Source organism: Staurois parvus, unplaced genomic scaffold (assembly GCF_062004578.1).
Source record: "Staurois parvus isolate SC_StPar_1 unplaced genomic scaffold, SC_StPar_1.0 ptg000108l, whole genome shotgun sequence".
Taxonomy (NCBI): domain Eukaryota; kingdom Metazoa; phylum Chordata; class Amphibia; order Anura; family Ranidae; genus Staurois; species Staurois parvus.
This window is the reverse complement of record NW_028317904.1, coordinates 1,665,828-1,690,618: the sequence shown is the minus strand read 5'-3', so window position 1 is coordinate 1,690,618 and position 24,791 is coordinate 1,665,828. Positions and strand designations below refer to the sequence as shown.

Below are 24,791 nucleotides of genomic sequence, written 5' to 3'. Positions count from 1 at the left end.
TTATAGCATCTACAGACGATAGGATATATATTGGAATTTTTATTTATTTATTTTATACTTGTAATGGTGATCAGCAACTTATAGTGAAAGTGTTTTTGTGCGGCGGGCATTCTTGCACTAAGTGACACGTTGTGGGAATTGACTTACTGACATTGATATCACCAGTGACACTAATACTGTGATCATTGCTAATAATATACACTGTCACTGTACTAATGACATTGGCTTGGAAGGGGTTAACATCTAGGGGCAATCAAAGGTCTAACTGTGTGCCTAACAATGTGTACTGTGTGTAGCATGTACTTCTTTTACTAAGCAATGTGTTTGTTCTTTTAGCAGCAAGAAAAAAACAGCCACATTGCTACTCTCTGTAGGCAGCCCTGTGTTGTTTGTCAATACAGGGCTTTGTTCTGTCATTCGCTCAGCCAATCAGCAGGTCTCGGCCATAAATCATTGGCCAGAACCTGCTAATCGACTTGTGCTGTAGCAAATGAAAGAATAGATGGGGTGGCAGGTGTGCACGCGTGCACCCCCTATCTGGAAATGCCAGATCACGTACATGTACATGATCCTGGACAGAGGGGTCGCCTTGCCGTAGTAAAACCATGGAAGGCGTTCCATAAGCGGTTAAACTATATATAACTCTATCTAAAACAATCTATGTCCTCATTGGAGAAGCTTGTCTCTGTAGCCATCAGTGACTGTTGTCACTGTAACCAAAAATACAGGGGAAATAATTCCCATCAAGGAGATTTTGGGCAGAGTAGGGAAAGGCTAGAATCTGTTGAGACAGCAATAAAGCCTTGACAGAGGTGGTAATCCTTTCATACATCTTTCCATACATAAAAAACTTAAAAAAAGTAAAACAGTTTCTAAAGCTAGCCATTCATGGATGGAAATTTGGTCGGTTTAGCAGAGACGACTGAATTTTGATCCATGTATGGGCAAGCTGGTTGTACACAAGTTAATCTATTGATCAGCTTGTGTACAGCCAGCCAGCTATAGCTAGTGGTGCTCATGAGTGTATTCTGACAGTGGGGAAATCTCCCTGCTGTCAGAGAACAATGTGTGAATGGGGGAATCGTGCCATTTTCTGTCATTCAACTCACTGGTTGAAAGAAAAAAATGACCTGTGTATGGGCAGCCTAGTAAACAAATGTAGCGTGCATGCTGTTAGGCACCTGAAGCTGTAAGAGCTGATTCACACACGTGCGGTGCTGATTGAAGCTCAGGTTTCACAGCTAATTGATACAGTAGTTGTTCACTGGTTCATGTCCAGTTTACATCAGGTTCAGGACAGGATTAGCTCTCGGCATTATTCTGTTCACACATATGCGATTTAGAAGCAGTTCCCATAGAAGTCAATAGCCTGTAATTCGTACCTGAACCTGACCGCACTGCTCAGTAATCATACATGACTCCTTTTCAAACCGCACTGAATCTGCACAGCCAGTGCACCAGACATATGTGAACAAGCACCATAGGAAGCAATGTTTTTTCACATGTCATGCGGATTGGACGCGGTTCAACCAGCATCCGATCCGCATATATGTGAACTAGCACTAAAGGTAATTGTATCGCATAGGGCATTCAGTTGTTTTTCTCTGACTTGTATTAAAAGAGATTTGTAAAAATCTTGTCCTTCCAGCATGTGAAAAAAATTGTAGCTTTAGATAACTTGAAAAGAAAATTCTCAGCTGGGGGCATTTTGTTAGGAGAAAGGTATACCTTGAGACAAGTTGAGGAAGCATGGAAAAACCTATCGTGCTTATTTACTAAAAGGAATTCCCGTCCCTCTGTTGCCCAATTCCATAAACAATGCTGAGGCATTGGTCATCTGCTTGAGGATCTTGGGCGACTAGCCTACAGGTAGGAAATTTGTCTGATCAGGGATCCCTTACAATAGCAGAAACCATGTGACCAAAAACTTGCCATTGGTATCATGACTTGGCACAGGAGATACACAACTGTTGGGCTACGTTCACACTAGCCTTGTTTTCAAGCGGCAGAAAGGCGTTTGGGAAGCCTTTTTACCGCTTCCCAAACGTCTCGGACAATTCTGCCCATTGCAGCACATGGTGCTGTTCTAACGGGAGCGGTAGCTACGCGTCGCGGTGTGGCAAAATGGACAACTCTGGTCGAGTCAGGAGGCATTGAAGCCTCCTATTCTAGTCTATGATGCCGCTCCGTAAACGCCAGCCGTACAGTTGCGATGCGGTTGCCAGGCGTTTGCGGAGCGGTAACACCATCCAAACTTCATTATAGGCATTTGTGGGGTGTTTATAATGCTCGGCAAACGCCTAGCAACTGCCGCTGAACCACACATGCGGTGTTTCCGGAGCGTTTGCCGAGCGTTAAAAAACGCTCCGCAAACGCCGGACCAATGCTTGCCAAACGCTATAGGGGCGTTTGGCAAGAGTTGGTAAAACAGTCAAGTGTGAACGAGCCCTTGATGTTACAAGGGGCTTTTCCTAACTATATACAAGGTCTGTTTGGAAAAAAATCTAACCATTGTTAATATAACGAGAACAGTTTGTGAGACATTGATGTAACCTGGCAGCTAAGGAGAGTGGACTGGAATGCGCATGCGTGAACAGTGATGACTTGAGTGAGTATATATACTGTGTGGCTATTGCATTCAAAATACTACCATAACATTGTACCGGTGTGTGGTTCCCATGACATTAGTATTGTGTGTGAATAGCAGTATAAGGTGGGCTTCAATAACTACCATAAATGCAAGTGACAGTCTTGTGGCTGTAAAGTTCACACAGAACAGCAATGTCCAAAGTAGGAATAATTTATTAAGTTGACACAATAAAAAAGCCTTACATGGTGGAGCGCAATAGTAGAGCTGATGAGCAAAACTGGCTGAGGCACATGTAATGAGCCGATTACCGGTTGGGCCTAATAAATTATATAATACTCAAAGAATTAAATCAAAGTGATAATATAATGTGCTATGATCTTCTCAAAGATCAAATGGTGACATATGATGATAACTGTGAAGAAAAAATGCAAAAAAAATAACATTTAGTGAAAGCAAACTCAATCCCCCTTAATCCACAATTGAGGGATCCAATATTCTTATATAAATTAGTGCAAAACGTGAGTCCCCTACCTGGGGATATAAGCAATGCAAACAGTGCTAAGTGTCACACACCACAGTTAACAAAATACAAATATATACATATAATAATAAACCCCCAAATTGGAATAAGAATATAGTCCAAAAATAATTAAACATAAATACGTGCTCCAACTGCAATTTTGTGCAAGTGATGTGTATAGGTGGTCACAGCAATAGTGTCAATCCTTCAGTGGCCAAAATGCCCCCTCACCTCCTTGCATTGACCACAAGGGCTAGCTCACTTTTGAGATCACACCGATCCTTACAGGTATTAATTCCTCACAGGATCCCCCTCAATGGTGGCATATGTTCCTCTCCTTTCAAGGTCTCCTCCAAACAGATATCAGCAAAACCGCTCTCCCATAAAGGATAGGCATGGCTCTCCCTCGTGGACATCAACACACTACACGCAGCATGCAGGATCTGAGTTCCGGGCCCCTCTGGAATGTTAAATGAAAATTGTTTTGAGGCATGCCTATGATTAGGTTTTTTTCTACACAAACAATTGAATGAACATTTTCCAAGAGTGGTGATTCCATACTTTTTGCCTGGGGTTCTAGTGCCAGTTGCATGAATTGGATGCTAGGCAAAATGTTTTTTAAAAATAACCAACCCAGTGGGACAAAGCCCCCTCAACACTGGTAACAACTCATGTAAATGTCATAACAGTGCAAACAACATAAATGTATTTACATATACAGACAGCAGCAATCCAGATAGGTGGGTTCTGTGTCTTTCAGTGAGCTCAGAGGAAAAGATTTTACAGTAAGTAAAAAAATCTTCCCATAGTTTAGCCTTCTAATCTGTACTCCTGATGTGTGTTTTAGGACACACTTGGAACATGGCAGAAGTGTGTAGCAGCATGTGAAGAAGCGCTGAAAAATGGCAAGAGCATCATTATCGATAATACTAATCCAGATGTGGAGTCCCGTGGCCGGTGGGTGTGCTGGCTTAACCAGTTGGTGTATTTTCTACAACTTAAAGTAACTCTGTCACCTCCTGCTATTGCCTCCATGATAAGTGGGACACCTTCTTTTTGCTTTGATCTCCAGCAGAATCTTCAGCACCCCACACATTTAGGATTATTGCATGCTTGTGGGCACTGTGCTTTTGTGTCCTTTAAGCCAACCATACATGGATCAAAATTTAGCTGGTTCAGCAGGGACCAGTCGAATTTTGATCCATGTATGTAGCTATATAACGGAGATGGACAAATTCCTGCGCTGGGCTATAATATTATGACAGCTGATCAGATTTTAGCATCTCACGGAGGTATTTTGTCCTCTATGTGTACAATACAAAGTCACAGACAAGAGTATACAGCGGGGAAAATAATTAATTGTTCCCCTGCAGACTTTGTACGTTTGCCCACTTACAAAAAAATTAAGGATCTATAATTTTTATCATAGGTATACAGTGCCTTGAAAAAGTATTCATATCCCTTGAAATTTTCCACATTTTGTCATGTTACAACCAAAAACATAAATGTATTTTATGTGATAGACCAACACAAAGGGGCATATAATTGTGAAGTGGAAGGAAAATGATAAATAGTTTTTCAAATTTTTTTACAAATGTCTGAAAAGTGTGGCATACATTTGTATTCAGCCCCCTTTACTCTGATACCCCTAACTAAAATCTAATGAAACCAATTGCCTTCAGAAGTCACCTAATTAGTAAATATAAGCCCACCTGTGTGTAATTTAATCTCAGTATAAATACAGCTGTTCTGTGAAGCCCTCAGAGATTTGTTAGAGAACATTAGTGAACAAACAGCATCATGAAGGCCAACGAACACACCAGACAGGTCAATGATAAAGTTGTGGAGAAGTTTAAAGCAGGGTTAGGTTATAAAAAAATATACCAAGCTTAGAACATCTCTCGGAGCACTGTTCAATCCACCTTCCGAAAATGGAAAGAGTATGGCACAACTGCAAACCTACCAAGACATGGCTGTCCGCCTAAACTGACAGGCTGGGCAAGGAGAGCATTAATCAGAGAAGTAGCCAAGATGCCCATGGTAACTCTGGAGAAGCTGCAGAGATCCAGAGCTCAGGTGGGAGAATCTGTCCACAGGACAACTATTTAGTTGTGCACTCCACAAATTTGGCCTTTATGGAAGAGTGGCAAGAAAAAAGCCATTGAAGGTGCTCTGGTCAGATGAGACCAAAATTGAACTCTTTGGCCTAAAACCAAACTGCTATGTTTAACGGGAAACTAGCACTGCACATCACCCTGAACACACCATCTCCACTGTGAAACATGGTGGCAGCATCATGTTGTGGGGATGCTTTTCTTCAGCAAGGACAGGGAAGCTGGTCAGAATTGATGGGAAGCTGGATGGAGCCAAATACAGGGCAATCTTAGAAGAAAACCTCTGCAAAAGACTTGAGACTGGGGCAGAGGTTCACCTTCTCACAGGACAACGGCCCTAAACATACAGCCAGAGCTACAATGGAATGTTTTAGATCAAAGCATATTCATGTGCTTTGACCTAGTCAAAGTCCAGACTTAAATCCAATTGAGGTTCTGTTGCAAGATGAAAATTGCTGTGCACAGATGCTGTCCATCCGATGTGACAGAGCTTGAGCTATTTTGCAAAGAAGAATGGGCAAAAATTTCACTCTCTAGATGTGCAAAGCTTGTAGAGACATACTCAAAAAGACTTGCAGTGTAATTGCAGTGAAAGGTGTTTCTACAAAGTATAGACTCGGGGGGTGAATACAAATGCACACCACACTTTTCAGATATTTACTGTATTTTTCGCTCCATAAGACGCACCTAGGTTTTAGAGGAGAAAAACGAGAAAAAAAATATTCTGAACCAATGGACTGCAGACATAGTACAGGAAATGACCAGAGACTGCGGAATATAGTACAGGAGATGACCAGAGACTGCGGATATAGTACAGGAGATGACCAGAGACTGCGTACATAGTACAGGAGATGACTAGAGACTGCGGACATAGTACAGGGGATGACCAGAGACTGCGGACATAGTACAGGAGATAAACAGAGACTGCGGACACAGTACAGGAGATGTCTAGAGACTGCGGACCCCGTACAGGAGATGCCCAGAGACTGGGACACAGTACAGGAGATGACCAGAGACTGCGGACACAGTACAGGGGATGACCAAGAGACTGCGGACAGTCCTGGGGATGACCAAGAGACTGCAGACAGTTCAGGGGATGACCAAGAGACTGCAGACAGTCCAGGGGATGACAAAGAGACTGCGGACAGTCCAGGGGATGACCGAGAGACTGCGGACAGTCCAGGGGATGACCGAGAGACTGCGGACAGTCCAGGGGATGACCGAGAGACTGCGGACAGTCCAGGGGATGACCGAGAGACTGCAGACAGTCCAGGGGATGACCGAGAGACTGCAGACAGTCCAGGGGATGACCGAGAGACTGCAGACAGTCCAGGGGATGACCGAGAGACTGCAGACAGTCCAGGGAATGACCGAGAGACTGCAGACAGTCCAGGGAATGACCGAGAGACTGCAGACAGTCCAGGGGATGACCGAGAGACTGCAGACAGTCCAGGGGATGACCGAGAGACTGCAGACAGTCCAGGGGATGACCGAGAGCCTGCAGACAGTGCAGGGGATGACCAAGAGACTGCAGACAGTCCAGGGGATGATCAGAGACTGCGGACACAGTCCAGGGGATGACCAAGAGACTGCAGACCTTTGGGAAAGGAGGGGGAGCAGGTACCTGAATTTGACAGGTACCCGCTCCCACTTACGCAGCGTTGTCCTCCCTTTAGTGTGGGCATCCGGATGCCCACACTAATGATGCCGGCGCCGGAAGACTGTACATTGCTGGACCGAGGAACAGGTAAGGATATGCTGCAGAGAAGAGCCGAGCGGCCGGCCCGGTATTCTGACAAGGTGGCGACGGGAATACCGGACCGGCTGCTCCATATTCGCTCCATAAGACGCACTGACATTCCCCCCCCCCTTTTTTTGGGGGGGGGGGGGAAGTACATCTTGTGGAGCAAAAAATACAGTATTTGTAAAATCCAATTCACAATTATGTGACACTTCGTGTTGGTCTATCACATAAAATCCCAACAAAATACATTTATGTTTTTTGTTGTAACGTGACAAAATGTGGAAAATTTCAAGGGGTATAAATACTTTCAAGGCACTGTATATTAAATGATAGAGACAGGATATCAACCAAAAATCCAGAAAAAAAACACAATAAAAGAAGATAACTGGCTCAAAAGATCATATTCAAAGAATAGTGGTTAATGATTCATACTCTGAATGGTCTAAGGTTGTCAGTGGTGTACCCCAAGGTTCAGTGTTGGGACCCTTACTTTTTAATATATTTATAAACGATATAGGGTCTGAGATTAAAAATTCCATTTCAGTTTTTGCAGATGACACCAAGCTGTGCAGTGGAATAACGTCCTTACAGGATGTCTTCAATTTACAAGCTGACCTCAATGCACTGTTTAATTGGACTATGTGGCAAATTAGGTTTAATGTTGATAAATGTAAGGTTCTGCACTTGGGGGCTAAGAATACGCATGCATCATACATACTAGGGGGAGTACAACTGGGGGAATCAATGGTGGAGAAGAAGGATCTGGGAGTTTTGGTAGATCACGAGCTTAATAATGGCATGCAATGCCAAGCTGCGGGTTCTAAAGCGAGCAAAATCCTCTCTTGTATTAAAAGAGGTATAGACTCCAGAGAGAGTTATCATTCTACCCCTGTACAAATCATTAGTAAGACCTCATCTGGAATATGCAGTTCAGTTTTGGGCACCAATTCACAAAAAGAACATTGGGGAACTTGAGAAAGTACAGAGAAGGGCAACTAAACTGATAAGAGGCATGGAGGAGCTCAGTTATGAGGAAAGATTAGAGGAACTGAATGTATTCTTTCTTGAGAAGAGGAGTTTAAGGGGGAATATGATCAACATGTATAAATACATCAGTGGATCATATAGTGAACTCGGTGTAGAGCTGTTCACCCTGAGGTCATCACAGAGGGCAATGGGGCACTCTTTACGTCTGGAGGAAAAGAAATGTAATCTTCAAACACGGAAAGGTTTCTTCACAGTGAGAGCTGTGAAAATGTGGAATAGACTCCCTCAAGAGTTGGTTCTGGCCAGCTCAGTGGATTGCTTTAAAAAAGGCCTGGATTCTTTCTTAGATGCACAGAATATAACTGGATACTAACATTTATAGGTAAAGTTGATCCAGGGATCAACTGATCTGATTGCTTCTCAGGGGATCAGGAAGGAATTTTTTTCCCAGCAGGAGCAAATTGGATCATGCTTTGCTGGGTTTTTTTGCCTTCCTCTGGATCAGCTGTGGGTATAGGATTATAACTTTTTTTTTTTTTAATAGTTGAACTGGATGGACGTTTGTCTTTTTTTAGCCAGACTAGCTATGTAACAAATGTTTTAAATTGAGTTACAGTTCAGTGAGTAAAATAAGTATTTGATCCCCTACCAACTAACAATAATTCTGGCTCCCAAAGACTGGCTATGTGCTCTTGTGGTACACAGACTAGTCCTGTCAATTTAAGAAGGTGCTCCTACGGACAACTGGTTAGGTGTATAAAAGATACATGTCCGCAATCTTTCTTCCATTCAAACCTCACCATCATGGGCAAGACCAAAGAGCTGTCAAGGACATCAGGGACAAGATTGTAGACCTGCAAGGCTGGAATGGGTACAAGACCATTGGCAAGAAGCTTGGTGAGAAGGAGACAACTGTTGGAGCGATTATTCACAAATGGAAGAATTACAAAATAACCATCAATCACCCTCAGTCTGGAGCTCCATGCAAGATTTAGCCTCATGGGGTAAGGATGGTCATAAGAAAAGTGAGCGATCAGCCCAGAAGTACACGGGAGGAATGATCTCAAGGAAGTTGGGACCACAGTCACCAAACAAACCATTGATAACACAATACGCCGTCATGGATTGAAATCCTACAGCGCCTGCAAAGCCCCCCTCCTCAAGAAGCCACATGTACAGGTCCGTCTGAAGTTTGCCAATGAACATCTAAATGATTCAGAGAATGATTGGGAGAAATTAAGCTCTTTGGCATTAACTCTACTCGTGTCGAGGAGGAAGACAAATGCTGACTAGGACCCCAAGAACACCATCCCTACAGTCAAGCACGGAGGTGGAAACATGCTTTGGGGCTGTTTCTCTGCTAAAGGTACAGGGCAACTTTGTCTCATTGAGGGTCCATGTATTGTAAAATCTTGGATGAGGCCCTTCTTCCTTCAGCCAGAACACTGAAAATGGGTCATGGATGGGTCTTCCAGCAAGACAATGACCAAAAACTTAGTGCCAAGGCAACAAAGGAGTGGCTCATGAAGAAGCACATTAAGGTCATGGAGTGGCTTTAGCCAGTCTCCAGACCTTAATCCTATAAAAAATTTATGGAGAGAGCAGAAACTTCGGTTTGCCAAGCAACAGCCAAGAAACCTTAACAATTTAGAGAAGATCTGTAAAGAAGAGTGGACCAATATCCCTCCTGAGATGTGTGCAAACCTGGTAACCAGCTACAAGAAATATGTTACCTCTGTGCTTGCCAACAAGGGTTTCTCTACCAAGTACTTAGTCATGTTTTGCTTGGGGATCAAATACTTATAAATTGAGTTGCAGTTCAGTGAAGAAAATAACATTTGTATCATGTGTTTTTTCTGGATTCTTGGTTGATGTTCTGTCTCTATAATTTAAAATACACCTATAATAAAAAATTATAGACCCTTCATTTCTTTGTAAGTGGGCAGACTTACAAAAACTGCAGGAGATCAAATAATAATTTTCCCCAGTGTAAAGCCACGGACCATACAAGGTTAACCCTGTCATGGCCAAAGAGTGCTGAAAGCTTCAAAAATTAGCAAAAAACGCTAGTTCCAGGGCAGGCATGTGTGCAGTTAAAGTGGCAGTAAAGTCTCTCTTAGAACTTGTACCTACAGGTATGCCTATAATAAGGCTTACCTATAAGTACAGTGAAGAGCTCCTAAACTTGCACAGTTTGAGATGTTCACATTATATGAAGCCAGTGATGTCACCGATGCATGTACTCTGAAGAGATGGCATACCTGTGCCATCCCTTCAGAGCTCCGTACTGCATCCGAAACTCTTGTACGCATGCACTGGAGTGACATCATCATGGACGGAAGGACCGGAAAGAACACTGGGTGAAGATGGAAGCCCTGTCAGCGGTGACAGCGCAGGGCTGGAGGGCTTTGTTTTAAGGTAAGTACTTCATATTGTGCTGGTATGCGATGCATACTAGCACATTATACCATTCTCTTGCAAGGTTTTATGGGGGGGGGGTTTAAAAGCTGCGGTTTACGAACGCTTTAAGTACAGGTCTTCAGAATCACCAGGAATACACTCTGCTCAGTTGTGAATGCAGGTGATTGAATTGTTTGTTTATTTTAGGCGTTTACACATGTATCAAGCTTTATAACTTGTTACCCAGGCTTAGAAAAGGGAGGAAAGCAGTTCTATAGGAAAAGAGAATTTTCTTCAGGTGTAAAAAATGCATGTATGGCACTTTTACAGGCATTCCTATTAAAGCCTATAGGATCAAAAATGTCAGAATACACTCAAAAAAAAGCTTAGGTGGTTGTAGAGTGTACAGGTGTGAACAGGCACAATTAGAAAGATTGTGATTGTGCATTGTCAAGCTTAGGGAAACAAGCAGAAAAACACTGAAGTGTGAATGGGGTCTATACCTGTCCAAGAGCTGGTTCTACTTCTGGGAATCAATCTGTGCTAGAATCCGGGGGATGTTTAGAATAATATGGTATTCCAATAACATGGCGTAATATTTTAGATACATCAGCTGTGCAAAGAAAGCAGGCGTTCCAGCTCGGTGTTTCCTCTTCATTGCTACCATTGAGCAGGCCAAACACAATAATAGGGTAAGTGTGGGAGAAGATGGCAGTCTGAAGTCTAACTGTGATCTCTAATATGTTGCCACAATGCTGTACTTTACTGTTTGCAGTTCCGAGAGATGACTTACACTGGTAAAGGACATGTTTCAGTAAACGACATGGTGATCAACAGCTACAAGTAAGTTTTAACTCCATCAAAACCAGGGGGAAGCTTTGTGGCTAAAGGAAATCTGAATAAAGTGGTTATATTGTGCATTCATAAAGTATTCAGACCCCCTTTACTTTTGTTCAATTTTGTTATGTTGTAGGCCGATATTACAGTTATTTAAATTTTTTTTTTTTCATTAATCTACACTCAGTACCCTATCATGACAAAGTGAAAACAGACTTTAAGAAATGCCTGTTAATTTATTAAACAGAAAAAAAACAAAATATCACATGTACTTAAGTATTCAGACACTTTACTCAGTACCTTTGACCGCAATTACAGCCACAAGACTTTTTGGGATTGACGTGACATGCTTTGCACACCTGGATTGGGGAATATTCTTCCATTGTTCTTTGCAAATCCTTTCAAGCTCAGTCAGGTTGGATGAGGACTGTCGGTGGGCAGCCATTTTCAGGTCTCTCCAGAAATGTTAAATAGGGTTCAAGTCAGGGCTCAGGCTGGGCTACTCTAGGATAATCACATACAGTTAGGTCCATATATATTTGGACACAGGTACAGTTTTAGTTTTTTTCCAAAACATATTCAAGCTATAGTTATATAATGGATATGGGCTGAAAGTGCACACTCTCAGGTTTAATTTGAGTGTATGTACATCCAAATTTGAGGAAGGGTTTAGGAATTACAGCTCTAAGAGTAGCCACCATGCCCCTTTTTCAAGGGACCAAAAGTAATTTGACAATTGAATCAAAAGCGGTTTCATGGCCAGGTGTGGGCTACGCCTTCGTTATTTCTTCACCAATTAAGCAGGTAAAAGGTTTGGAGTTGATTCTAAGTGTGGTATTTGCATTTGGAATCTATTGCTGTGAACCTACATCATGCGTTCAAAGGAGCTGTCCATACAAGTGAAACAGGCCATTGTAAGGCTTCAGAAACTAAACAAATCCATCAGAGAGATAGCAGCAACATTAGGATTGGCCAAATCAACAGTTTGGTACATTAAGAGGAAAGAAGAACACACAGGTGAGCTCAGCAACATAAAATGGCATGGATGTCCACAGAAGACAACAGTGGTAGATGATCGCAGGATCCTCTCTATGGTAAAGAAAAACTCATTCACAACATCCAGACAAGTGAAGAACACTCTCCAGAAGGTGGGCGCATCATTGTCAAAGTCTGCTCTCGTGAAGTCTTCTCTTGATTGTAAATACAAAAGGTTCACCACAAGGTGCAAACCATTCAAAAGCCTGAAGAATAGAGAAGCCAGATTAGACTTTGCCAAAAAACATCTAAAAAAGCCAGACCAGTTCTGGAAAAGCATTTTTTGGACAGATGAAACTAAGATTAATCTGTACCAGAATGACGGGAAGAAAAAAGTGTGGCGAAGGCTTGGAACAGCTCATAATCCAAAGCACATAACGTCATCTGTAAAACATGGTAGAGGCAGTGTGATAGCATGGGCATGCATGGCTTCCAGTGGCACTGGGTCATTGGTGTTTATTGATGATGTGACAGAAGACAGAAGCAGCCAGATGAATTCTGCAGTATTTACAGATATACTGTCAGCCTAGATTCAGCCAAATACAGCAAAGTTGATTGGACGGCGCTTCACAGTACAGATGGACAATGATCCAAATTACACTGCAAAAGGAACCCAGGCGCTTTTGAAGGAAAGGAAGTGGAATATTCTGCAATGGCCGAGTCAGTCACCTGATCTCAACCCAATTTAGCATGCATTTTACTTGCTGAAGGCAAAACTAAAGGCAGAAAGATCCACAAACAAAGAAAAACTGAAGACAGCTGCAGTTAGAGCCTGGCAAAACATAAGAAAGCAGGAAACCCAGTCTTTGGTAATGTCCATGGGTTCCAGACTTCAGGCAGCCATTGCCAGTAAAGAATTCTCAACAAAATATTAAAAATTAACATTTTATTTATGATTATATTCAATTGTCCAAGTACTTTTGGTCCCTTGAAAAATGGGGGATGGCTACTTTTAAGAGCTGAAATTCCTAAACCCTTCCTCCAGTTTGGATGTACATACCCTCAAATTAAACCTGTGAGTTTGCACTTTCAGCCCATATCCATTATATAACTATAGCTTGAATATGTTTTGGTAAATACCTGAAAAAAACTAAAATTGTGCCTGTGTCCAAATATATATGGACCTAACTGTAGTTGTCCCTAAGCCACTCCTGTGTTGTCTTTTCGGTGTGCTTAGGATCCTTGTCATGTTGGTAGGTGATCCTTCAGCCCAGTCTGTGGAACAGGTTTTCATTGAGGGTATCTCTGTACTTTGCACCATTCAGCTTCCCCTCAACACTGAGCAGTCTCCCAGTCCCTAATGCTGAAAAACAAAAACACCCCACAGTATGATGCTGCCACCACCATGCTTCACTGTTGGGATGGTAATGGGCAGGTGATGAATGGTGCCTGGTTTCCGTCAAACATAACATTTAGAATTGAGGCCAGTCTGAGAATTTTTCAGGTTTTTTTTTGCAAGCTCCAAACTGAGCAGAAGCTTCTGCCTAGCCACTCTACCATAAAGCCCAGATCGGTGGAGGGCTGCAGTGACGGTTGTCCTTCTGGAACTTTGTCCCATCTCCACACAGGATCTCTGGAACTCTGTGACCAATCAGGTTCCTGATCACCTCTCTTACTAAAGCCCTTCTCCCCTGATTGCTCAGTTTGGCCAGGCTGCCATCTCTTAGAAGAGTCCTGATTGTGCCAAACTTATTTCATATGAGAATTATGGAGGCCACTGTGCTCTTAGGAACCTTCAGTGCAGCAGAAATTTTTTGTTGCCTTTCCCAGATCTGACCTCATGGCTTTTGCTCTGATACAGTATGCATTGTCTGCTGTGAGGCCTTTTATAGAGAGGTGTGTGCCTCTCCAAATCATGTCCAATCAATTTAATCTCCCACAGGTGGATTCCAATCAAGGTGTAGAAACATCTCAGCAATGATTAAGACAAAGTGAGAGGTATCAGAGCTAAATGTCAAGGGTCTTAATACTTATGCCAATGTGATATTTCAGTTTTTTATTCTTTTTAACCCTTTTGCTGCCAGAGCATTTTTTTTGCACACATGTTTAAAAAATTGTTTCAGGCCTGAAGATTACACCCAATCAAACATTATATATTTTCTGAAAGCAGACACTCTAGAAAATAAAAAAGTTGCAGTTCCAATTTTTTATGTCACACGATATTACCGCAAAGGTCTAGGAATCGCAAAAAAATGTAAGTAACAAACGGACTAAAGTGTATTTTAGGGCAAACGCAATAAATTACCCACATTTTTGGTAACTTATAAAAGATGAGGTAATGCCAAGTAAATAGATACCCAACATGCCAAACCTTAAATTTGTGTGCGCCTATGAAATACCCTGTATTTTCTATAGGCGATGCTTCAAAAGCCCCTATAGGTCGTCAGTTTAGAGTTACAGAGGTGATCTTGTTCTAGAATTATTGCTCTCACTCTGGCATGCACTGCGATATGTAACATGTATCGCAATCAACGTTTTCACGCATAAGCGCCCTGACGTGCGTTTATGCTCATTTATGTGGGGTCTCAAACTTTTTGGGGGGACGGGGATTATATGTGCTTGGGTGTACCTTTATTTGATTGCTATTAAAAAAAAAAAATTTTTTTTACTTTACTTTTTTTTTTCATCACATAGTGGACACAAAGTCCCCTGTGTGATAATTTTTAGGTGACAGGTTCTCTTACAACATGCAGGGTCTTAAAGACCCTACATGTCTCCTCTGGTGTCCACTAGATGTATTGCAATGCAGATCGCATTGCAATACATGTATCCCCGTCTATTCCAGCCAGAGAAAGTGACATCCGTGACCCGGAAGTATCTTCATACACGTCACCTTCCGGGTCACAGAAAGAAGGGGAGGGAAGCGGACAAACTCTCTTCTCTCCCCTCCACCCTCCGGCACCTGCCGTGGTGTTCTCTAGGGCCACAGATGGGCAAGCCAGGGCATGGTGGGAGCTCGAGTGCGCATTAGGGGGGGTTCACCAGTACTAGGGGCTGTGGATGCGATCGGGTGACAGCGCAGCTGCCCGAGTGCATCCACCTGGCAGGTCTGCCTTTCAGTATTATACAAAATCTGAGTGGCTGCAGCCACTGAATTGTGTATAAAACCCCCTGCTGTCAGGTCCATGCAATGTACAGACCTGGTGACAAAAGGGTTAATAAATTCAGACATTTCTAAAATTCTGTTTCAACTTTGTCATTATGGGGTACTGAGTGTAGATTAATGTGGAAAAAAATTAATTTAAACAACTATAGTATCAGGCTGCAACATAACAAAATTTTAAAAAGTGAAGAGGTCTAAATACTTTTAGTACACTGTGGGGTTTATTTACTAAAACTAGAGAGTGCAAAATCAGGCTCACTTCTGCATAGAAACCAATCAGCTTTCAGGTTTTATCGCCAAAGCTTAACTGAACAAACTCAGGTTAGAAGTTGATTGATTTCTATGCAGAAGTGAGCCTGATTTTGCACTCTCCAACTGTAGATATTTTTTTGATAAACATGCTATGAAGTGCTTTATGATGTTGCAGATTTGTGTCTCTGCTGCTTAAGAGTAAGGACAGCCTTAAACCCAGTACTGTCCCTAATCAACAGCACAATGCTGTGCACCCCAGTGAGGATTAGGCAAATTATGATTATCCGAGAGGGTGGGAAAGCTGGCCGTATGTGGTTTGAAACTCAGCTTGGACCAGACGAATTTCAGTCCATGTGTGGCCACTGCGGCTGAACAGAACTGACAGAATGCACAGACCAGTTCTGCAGCCTACTGCTTACAGTGCTGGTCGAGCATCTTTTAACAGCGGGGGAGTGTCTCTGCTGTCAGCATAGTGGTACAGTAGGGAGGATTCTTCCATCCACCTCTAAAGTGTGGATGGGGGAATTGGTTCAGTTTTTTTTTTCATTCAGCCCCCTGGCTGAACGAAAATAATTGAACCATGTATGGCCAGCATAATACATCCTCTTAACTGTCTGAAGTACATTTTATTGCACAGAGAGATTTTTACACTAATGTGTGACAGGTTGCCGATCCAGCACGTTTCTCATATATTGATCAAAATTGATGACGGCCTCCTTTTTCATCATGCAGTACCATCGAATGAGCATCTGATTGGTCCCAACTGTATTCTGCAGCTTGACAATGACCTCAAACACATAGTTAAAAGCATCAAGAAAAACTATCTGCAACAAAAACATAAATTGGGGGAATCCTGCTATGGATATTACCGTCCCCACAGAGTCCTGATCTTGATGTCATTTAGCCTGAACCTATCACACACGTACCTTAAATTGCATACAAATGTACATCTAACAATTGTTTCTGTTTTTAGGGCAAAGTTTGGTCACACCAAATATTTTTTTTTTCTGTTTACTGCTAAGAATATTGAAAACATTAATGAACTTTTATGAAATGAAATTTTATAAGGCAGTCCCACTATACAGAATTGTTTGCACAGCTCCGTACATATATGTAAACTGTATTAGCAAGCAAAATATTTTTATTACTATTCTGCTACTCTTGAGATACTTCCAGCTTTGCCTGGCAACATAAGCAGATCCTGTATATTCCTGTACAATGTATCAGTTCACCTTGATCGAGAAACCTAGTCCCCCAGACTGCTGATTGGGCAGTAAAGGAGGAGCATCACATTGTTCTCTTTTGCAAGACTGTAGCATTCATTTGAGGATGCTGTACCTAGCAGTAGGGCCTAGACAGAGTAGACCATTGACAGTTATGAAAATAATCATTTTTTTTTTAGCTGATATTGTGTGTATATATATCAACTGCGTATATATCTTTTTGTATTTGTACAGGAGCAAATATGTGGCACCATCTCTAAATGAAGGTTTTAGTGAAATTCTGAAAATTAATTTTGTACCAAGCTTTAAGGATCCAGAGCTAGAATCTTTGTATCTTCAGTTCTCAGAAGGCTAAATGGAGTCACAGTTTTGACACCCAGGATCAAGGAAGTCCTGCAGAAAACACCCTACTAAAATAATGAAATATCAAAAAACTGTTGTGATTCCAAACAGTGCAGAGAGGGCAGGTTAATTAAATCCACTTCTGATTGGTTGGATTTGTCTCCAACACTTTGCTGTGCTTGTTTTTTTAATCATATATGTCTGTTTACTATGCAAGATATGTTTACAACATGAGGCATAATTGTTATTACTAGTATTCACACAATTAAAATTAAAGAAGTAACACTCAACTACTGATTCTATAATAAAGAAATACAGAAACACTGCATGTCTCCTTGATGAGTAAGGCTACTTTCAGACTGATCCATACATATGGGTTTTTGCTATTTATAGTGCATTTTATACATGACATATGACTCAAAAACTGCATTAAAAAAAATGCAACGCGGGATGTGGTTTCCATTCATATCAATGTGGAGGTGCATTTTTTTATCCACACCAAACAGGATTTTACTAAACACAGTGGACCCCCAATTAATCAGTGTGAATAGTTTCATAGGATTACATTGCCACTTATTTTTCTTTTTTAATGCAAAAGCAGAAGAAAAACGGATCAGTGTGAAAGCAGACTAATGGTAAAGATTTCCAGCGGATTGAGTCTAGGGTTCACACTTGTGCAGTGCGTGGCCACACCTGATTCGCATTGCATGGGTGTGAACATCCAATCTGATTTCTGGCAATCGCACTCTGTTTTGCGATTTGTCTTGGGGGTGTCATTCATTTAACATTTAACCTGCACCAGTTCACATGGACACTGTGCAATTGCAATGTGGTGCGGGAAATGCACAGGATTCGCTGCATTTTCTGCACCGCATTAGTGTGAACCAGATCTGAATGAAAAACACTGACTCAATTTCCCCTTCCACACACTTGATGTAGATGGGGAATCTTCCCACTGAACTATTGTATTCTGAGAGCAAGGAGACTATAGCCTGCAGCTCTGATCAAGCAAGGAAAATCTGACGGCGGTTGCACAGAAGTCGATTAGTAGATCAACTTCTGTACAACCGCAGTGCCCATGCATGGATTGAAGTTCATCCCGCTTAAGGTACATAACCTACAGGAAGGCATAGCTTGTCGTTGGTAATGAAGGTTGGGCATGTTGTATCCATGGGAACCATACTGCTAGAAAATTTTTGAGTATCCTGTAAGTTTTTTTATTGATAAAAAAGATGTGTATGCACTGTCAAATGTCCATTGAATGTGTGAATTGTGTCTTCCAAGCTCTTGCTATAGTTTGTTTTGCAGCTAATAGTACATAAATGGCTGATTTGAATTGGGTCTTTCTGAAGTCTGAAGGTTTAACATGGTATGTATCCTTACACTGGGTCATATAAAGCTGAGCTCAATATCCTAAAATGCATCTGCATTCCTAGAGAAAACAATATGCTCTATTAGAAGCAGATACTATCCTTGTTTTTCCAATTATAAAGGTTGTTTTGGATTTTGGACTTTTGTTAAAAAAAAATATAGAACAGTCCAATCAGAGTAGTGTCTTACTTTTCCAATGAAATGAATGGACACATGCATAGTCTCAGCAAAGCAAGGATAGGTTATGTGGCTTACCAGGGATGCCTGAAAGGGCATCATGGTCCAATAAGGGTACGTACACTTACACTATTAGTTAAAAAAATACTTTCCTGTTTAAATCTACAGTCAGTAATGAGTTTCTCCTACAAAAGGTCAATTATTGAATTATTGATTCCTTATAACCATGACCACGCCCCAGCAATACCATTTCCTATATCATGGGATTGGGAGGATTCACCTACGTACAGAGTGCAACATGTGTGTTGCCATCGGCACATGACAACGACCAGATCACTATTAAGGTCACAGACAGACATTCACAAACTGGGGACCATACACTGAGCAAACCTGCTACATTCTGGGAAGGTGTGAGTGCCCCATGGGGGCAACATGGAGGACTCTGGGGGGGGGGGGGGAGTTTAAATGGGCCGTAAGCTTTTGTCTCACTGGAGACCAGGGTTACAGGGGCTTCACCTTCTTTCCCTCAGTCAGGACTATCCTTAACGTCTGACTGAGGAGCAGCACCATATTCTTCTTATCAAAGCAAAGAAGAATTCTTTCAAATGTCCTCTCTTAGGAAGATAGCGACTTAAAAAAAAAAAATCAGCTTAAAAAGGCTGGGGCCCACAGCCCGTCAGTTTCCTCTCAACAATCTGATTCAGAGTATTCTGTCTGGTCAGCTTTAGAGGATGAGGACATAATCAGGGCAGATTTTTCCACTGCCTCAAATGATTCATCTGTGTAAAAAGGTCCTTCCACTTGGTTATCACTATAACTAAAAGACACCATTTTGGTGCTTTTTCAGCAAGTCCATAAATTTTTAAAGCTAGCCTCTGCTAGAACCCCAAAATAACCAACATAGACTCTAGAAAACAAAAGAAACCTCTAAATGCCTTTCTGGTTCATGCCTTAGTCAAGGATGTTTTGTACAAAGATTGAAAACATTCAGAAAAGGTTTATGCTCCTCCTAAATGCTTTGCACAAAAATATCCTTTGGAGGAGAAATTCTCCAAAAAAAATAGATGTTCCCGTGGCAGGCCCAGATATCGCTTGCCTTAGTAAATCTCTTATGCTCCCAGTTGAGGATTTGCCTACGTTTCAGAACCCCTGTAGGAAAACTCTTGAGTTCCTGACTCACTGCCATGGCAACCACAATAGGTTTTGTAGTTGGCCCAGATAGGGATAAGAAAATCTTGAGCAAAGTATGGTCCAAGCACTTGGATAGAAATCAAAGAAGTATTAGAGGTAGCCCATCCTTCCTGGGTCATTTGGAATTATTTCCAGTAGCTTTGCAATTCAGGGTGGATGGCATGATGCACTCCACCAATTATCGTTTATTGACTCTGCAGAGAATTTTCTTGCTAAAATTCTACTCTGCTGAACCAATCTTTAAGAAAAAAAATGGACAGGATGCCTTTTGAAGAGGAAAACCTTTTATGGGAAACTCTGGATATCTACATCAAGAAGATCACAGGTGGAAAAATTACATTTCTTCCACAAAAAGAAGAGGGTCTCTTCTGGTAAACCAGGTCCATCGACACAGAGGAAATTGTCTTTTCATTCCCAGCAGGCATTTAACTCCAAGGCTAAACCAGGTTGTTTTTGTCTCCAGATCCTTCAAACTGGGTCCCAAAGCAAGGTTTCATTTGTTAGACATACACTGAACTTGAAACAAATCAGCAAATCCCAGAAACAGCTGTTCACCTGAGTGACTGTGGCATAAGATAGACCCCTGAAAAACTTTACCCTTCATACATCCGGCCTTCTCAAATAACTCCCGCCTCTTCTGCCAAATAAACCTACTTCATCAGTCTCACTGAAACCCTCGCCCAGTCCTCGGCAACTCTTTTCTTCCATTATCTCTACTTCACCCGCTCCCCAGCTGTCTCCATCCACTAACTTACTGCCCAGGAGTTCGCCAATCATTTAAAAAACAAGAGCAATACAATTTGTGATGAGATCTCTACTATCCAGCTTTCTCCTCCAACCAATATACAAAGTCCACCACCACACTCAATATTTTCCTCCCACTAACTTACTTCCCTTGGGGAATTGACAGTCATTTAAAAAACACGATCTATACATTTGTGATGAGATCTCTACTATCCAGATTTCTCCAACCAACGTACTAGGTCCACCACCACACTCAATATTTTTCTCTGACCCCATTACCACTGAGGAAGTTGCTAAACGTCGCTAAACATCTTTTCCACCTGTCTCGACACAACTACTACTCCTCCTGCTCTGTTCTACATTCTCTAACTCCCAGGTCTATCTCTCGGCTCCTCAGCGCACCCCCTGAATCTCATCACATATCACTAATTGAAATTCATACTAATAAGTTGCGCATTAAAACCACTTCCTCAAACTCAATGGGGAAAATTTACTAGAGCTGGTTCACTCTGGTGCATCTGTGCATGGTAGCCAATCAGCTTCTAACTTCATCTTGTTCAATTAAGCTTTGGCAATAAAACCTGTTAGCTGATTGGGTTTTATGAGTAAGTACACCTGATTTTGCACTCTCCAGTGTTAGTAAATAAACCCCCAATCTGCCTAAAACAGCTCATAATATTTCCTCGATTCTCCCCTCTTGACTTCACCACCGAGATCAATAGCACAACTATCTGTCCCTCCATGCATGCCAAAGTGCTAGGTATATTCCTTGATTATTTCTTTTTCTTTGGGCCCCACATCCAATCACTGGCTAAATCTTGCCCTAACCTCTGTAACATTTCCAAAATTCACCTCTTAAAGTGTTACTAAACCCAGGACCCTGCATTCACTATATCTGGTCTCCCACAGCACATGGAACATGGAAATGCAATTATTTTAGTAAATAAAAACTTCTAAATACCTTTTCACATCAGCAGTATATAGTAGAGTTGTGACTTCTCTCAGGGCCGAGCACTGGTTAAACTTGTAGGAAGAGTTTTCATTCTCTTATGAGGCTGCATGACCCCTGACTCTTTGGACAGTGCTGATTGCCCCTGTGCTGATCACATTCACCCTCCCAAAAAAAAAAACAAAAAACCTATCAATACACATCAAACTGAGCATGTGCAAAGTCTCCTAGGGCTCTGTATTATTAGCAGATGGATTGGGAACTGTGGAAGAAACGGAGGATCAGAAAAGACAGGATCATTGGGGACTGTGGAAGAAGGGAAAGATCAGAGAAGATAAGATAAAACAGCGTTTTTACACAATGCGGAGGATTAACCCCTTAAGTTCCACAGTGAATATAAAAAGCATGCTTTACTGCATATACAGACTGATTTTACTGTTGTGGGTTTAGTAAGACTTTAACTTTTTCACTCCCTGGTTATCTCCTGCCTTGAATACTTTAATTCTCTTCTCAGTGGTTGTCCCCGTCTAATGCATCAAGAATGCTTCTGCTAGACTCATCCAGCCTAATAACTGCTCTGTAGCTGCTGCCCCACTCTGGGCTAGCGAAAGCCAGCAGAGGGATTGTCAAAGTATAAAATCCAAAATACTAATTACAACATGCAAAGCTATCCACAACACTGTTCCCAGCTCCATCACAAACCTCATCTAGTCATATCGCCCAAATGGCCCCTGGGACCTCCTTCACTCTAGTTCCCTTGTTACCTACTCCCATGCTGACCTCCAGGACATCTCCAGACCAGAGCTGCCGAACCCCTCGAGCCATCCTGTCTCTCATCCACACCCCCCCCTGCGCTCTAGGGGGCCCCTTAGCATGGCGCCCCTGTGCCGGGAGCCCTCCGAGCACACCAGCTGAGACCGCTGAGCCAACCCGTCTCTCATCCTCCCCTTCCCACGCTCCAGGGGGCCCCTTAGCATAGCGCCTCTGTGACAGGGGCCCTCCGAGCAGAACAGCCCAGGCCCCCAAGCCATACTGTCTCTCATCCACCCCCCCGCGCTTCAGGGGGCCCTATAGCATGGTGCCCCTGTGCCAGGAGGCCCTCCAAGCAGAACAGCCCAGACCCCCGAGCCATCCTGTCTCTCATCCAACCGCCCCAATGCTCTGGGGGTCCCCTTAGCATGGCGCCCCTGTGCCGGGAGGCCCTCTGAGCAGAAAAGCCCAACTGTGTTCCTGGGATTTGAGGATTTGTTTCAAGTTCACTGAATGTCTAGCAAATCAAACCTTGCTTTGGGACCCAGTTTCAAGGATCTGGAGACCAAAATATCCTGGTTTAGCCTTGGAGGTAAATGCCTGCTGGGAATTAAAGGACAATTTCCTCTGTGTCGATGGACCTGGTTTACCAGAAGAGACCCTCTTCTTTTTGCGGGAAGAAGTGTAATCTTTCCACCTGTGATCTTCTTGATGTTGATATCCAAAGGTTCCCATAAAAGGTTTTCCTCTTCAAAAGGCATCCTTTCCATTTTTTTTTCTTAAAGATTGGTTCAGCAGAGTAGCATTTTAGCAAGAAAATTCTCTGCAGTCAATAAACGATAATTTGTGGAGCGCATCATACCATCCACCCAGCATTGCAAAGCTACTGGAAATAATTCCAAATGACACTGGAAGGATGGGCTACCTGTAATACTTCTTGGATTTCTAGCCAAGTGCTTGGACCATACTTTGAGTGTCTGAGACACTGCCATGGCAACCACAATAGGTTTTGTAGTTGGCCCAGATAGGGAAAAGAAAATCTTGAGCAAAGTCTCAAAGAGTTTTCCTACGGGTTCCGAAAAGTAGGCAAATACTCAACTGAGATGATGAGAAATTTACTGAGGCATATCTGGGCCTGCCTCAGGAACAACTATTTTTTGTAGAATTTCTCCTCCAAAGGATATTTTTGTGCAAAGCATTTAGGAGGAGCATAAACCTTTTCTGAATGTTTTCAATCTTTGTACAAAACATCCTTGACTAAGGCATGAACCAGAAAAGCATTAAGAGGTTTCTTTTGTTTTCTAGAGTCTATGTTGGTTATTTTGGGGCTCTAGCAGAGTCTGGCTTTAGACATTTATGGACTTGCTGAAAAAGCACCAAAATGGTGTCTTTTAGGTATAGTGATAACCAAGTGGAAGGACCTTCTTCCAAAGATGAATCATTTGAAGCAGTGGAAGAATCTGCCCCGATTATGTCCTCATCCTCTAAAGCTGACCAGACAGAATACTCTGAATCAGATTGTTGAGAGCATATTGTTTTCTCTAGGAATGCAGATGCATTTTAGGATATTGAGCTCAGCTTTGTATGACCCAGTGTAAGGATACATACCATACTTTAAAATCATTGAAAAAGAGGTTAAAGATCAGAAAAGTACCCTGGATTTCGTGTTCCATGTTAAACCTCCAGCCTTCAAAAAGACCCAATTCAAATCAGCCATTTATGCACTACTAGCTGCCAAACAAACTATAGCAAGAGCTTGGAAGACACAATTCACTCATTCAATGGACATTTACAGTGCATACACACCTTTTTTATCAATTAAAAACTTACAGGATACTCACAAAAATTTTCTAGCAGTATGGTTCCCATGGAAACAACATGTCCAATCTTCATTACCAACGGCAAGCTATGCCTTCCTGTAGGTTATGTACCTTAAGCGGGATGAACTTCAATCCATGCATGGGCACTGCGGTTATACAGAAGTTGATCTACTGATTGACTTCTGTGCAACCGCCCTGTCAGATTTTCATTGCTTGATCAGAGCTGCAGGCTACAGTCTCTCTGCTCTCAGAATACAATAGCTCAGCGGGAAGATTCCCCATCTACATCAAGAGTATGGTAGGAGAAATTGAGTCAGTGTTTTTCATTCAGATCTGGTTCACACTAATGTGGTGCTGAAAACGCAGCGAATCCTGTGCATTTCCCGCACCACATTGCAATTGCGCAGTGTCCATGTGATCTGGTGCAGGTTAAATGTTAAATGAATGACACCCCCAAGACAGATTGTAAAACAGAGTGCGATTGCCAGAAATCGGATCGGATGTTCACACCCATAGGGTCCTGCAGCTTTTTTGGTGTGGATGTGAAGCGATTTTAGCCATAAAAAATGTATGGCTCAAATTGCACCAGACATCGCATGTGATTTGCTCAGGAATTTCTGTGTGAATTACATGAGATGTCCC

General features: G+C 42.2%; 1 protein-coding gene across 1 annotated transcript in view; it reads left to right on the top strand.

Annotated features, from left to right (window-relative positions):
- Window positions 1-17,471, top strand: part of PNKP (polynucleotide kinase 3'-phosphatase) — a 114,645-nt gene extending 97,174 nt beyond the window's left edge. Inside the window, exons 14-17 of the mRNA XM_089671598.1 lie at window positions 3,958-4,067; window positions 10,960-11,047; window positions 11,131-11,198; window positions 17,040-17,471. Of these exons, the coding sequence (XP_089527724.1) occupies window positions 3,958-4,067; window positions 10,960-11,047; window positions 11,131-11,198; window positions 17,040-17,160 (387 nt within the window). The 3' untranslated portion in view covers window positions 17,161-17,471. The remainder of the gene's footprint in view (window positions 1-3,957; window positions 4,068-10,959; window positions 11,048-11,130; window positions 11,199-17,039) is intronic.
- Window positions 17,472-24,791: the final 7,320 nt, after the last annotated feature.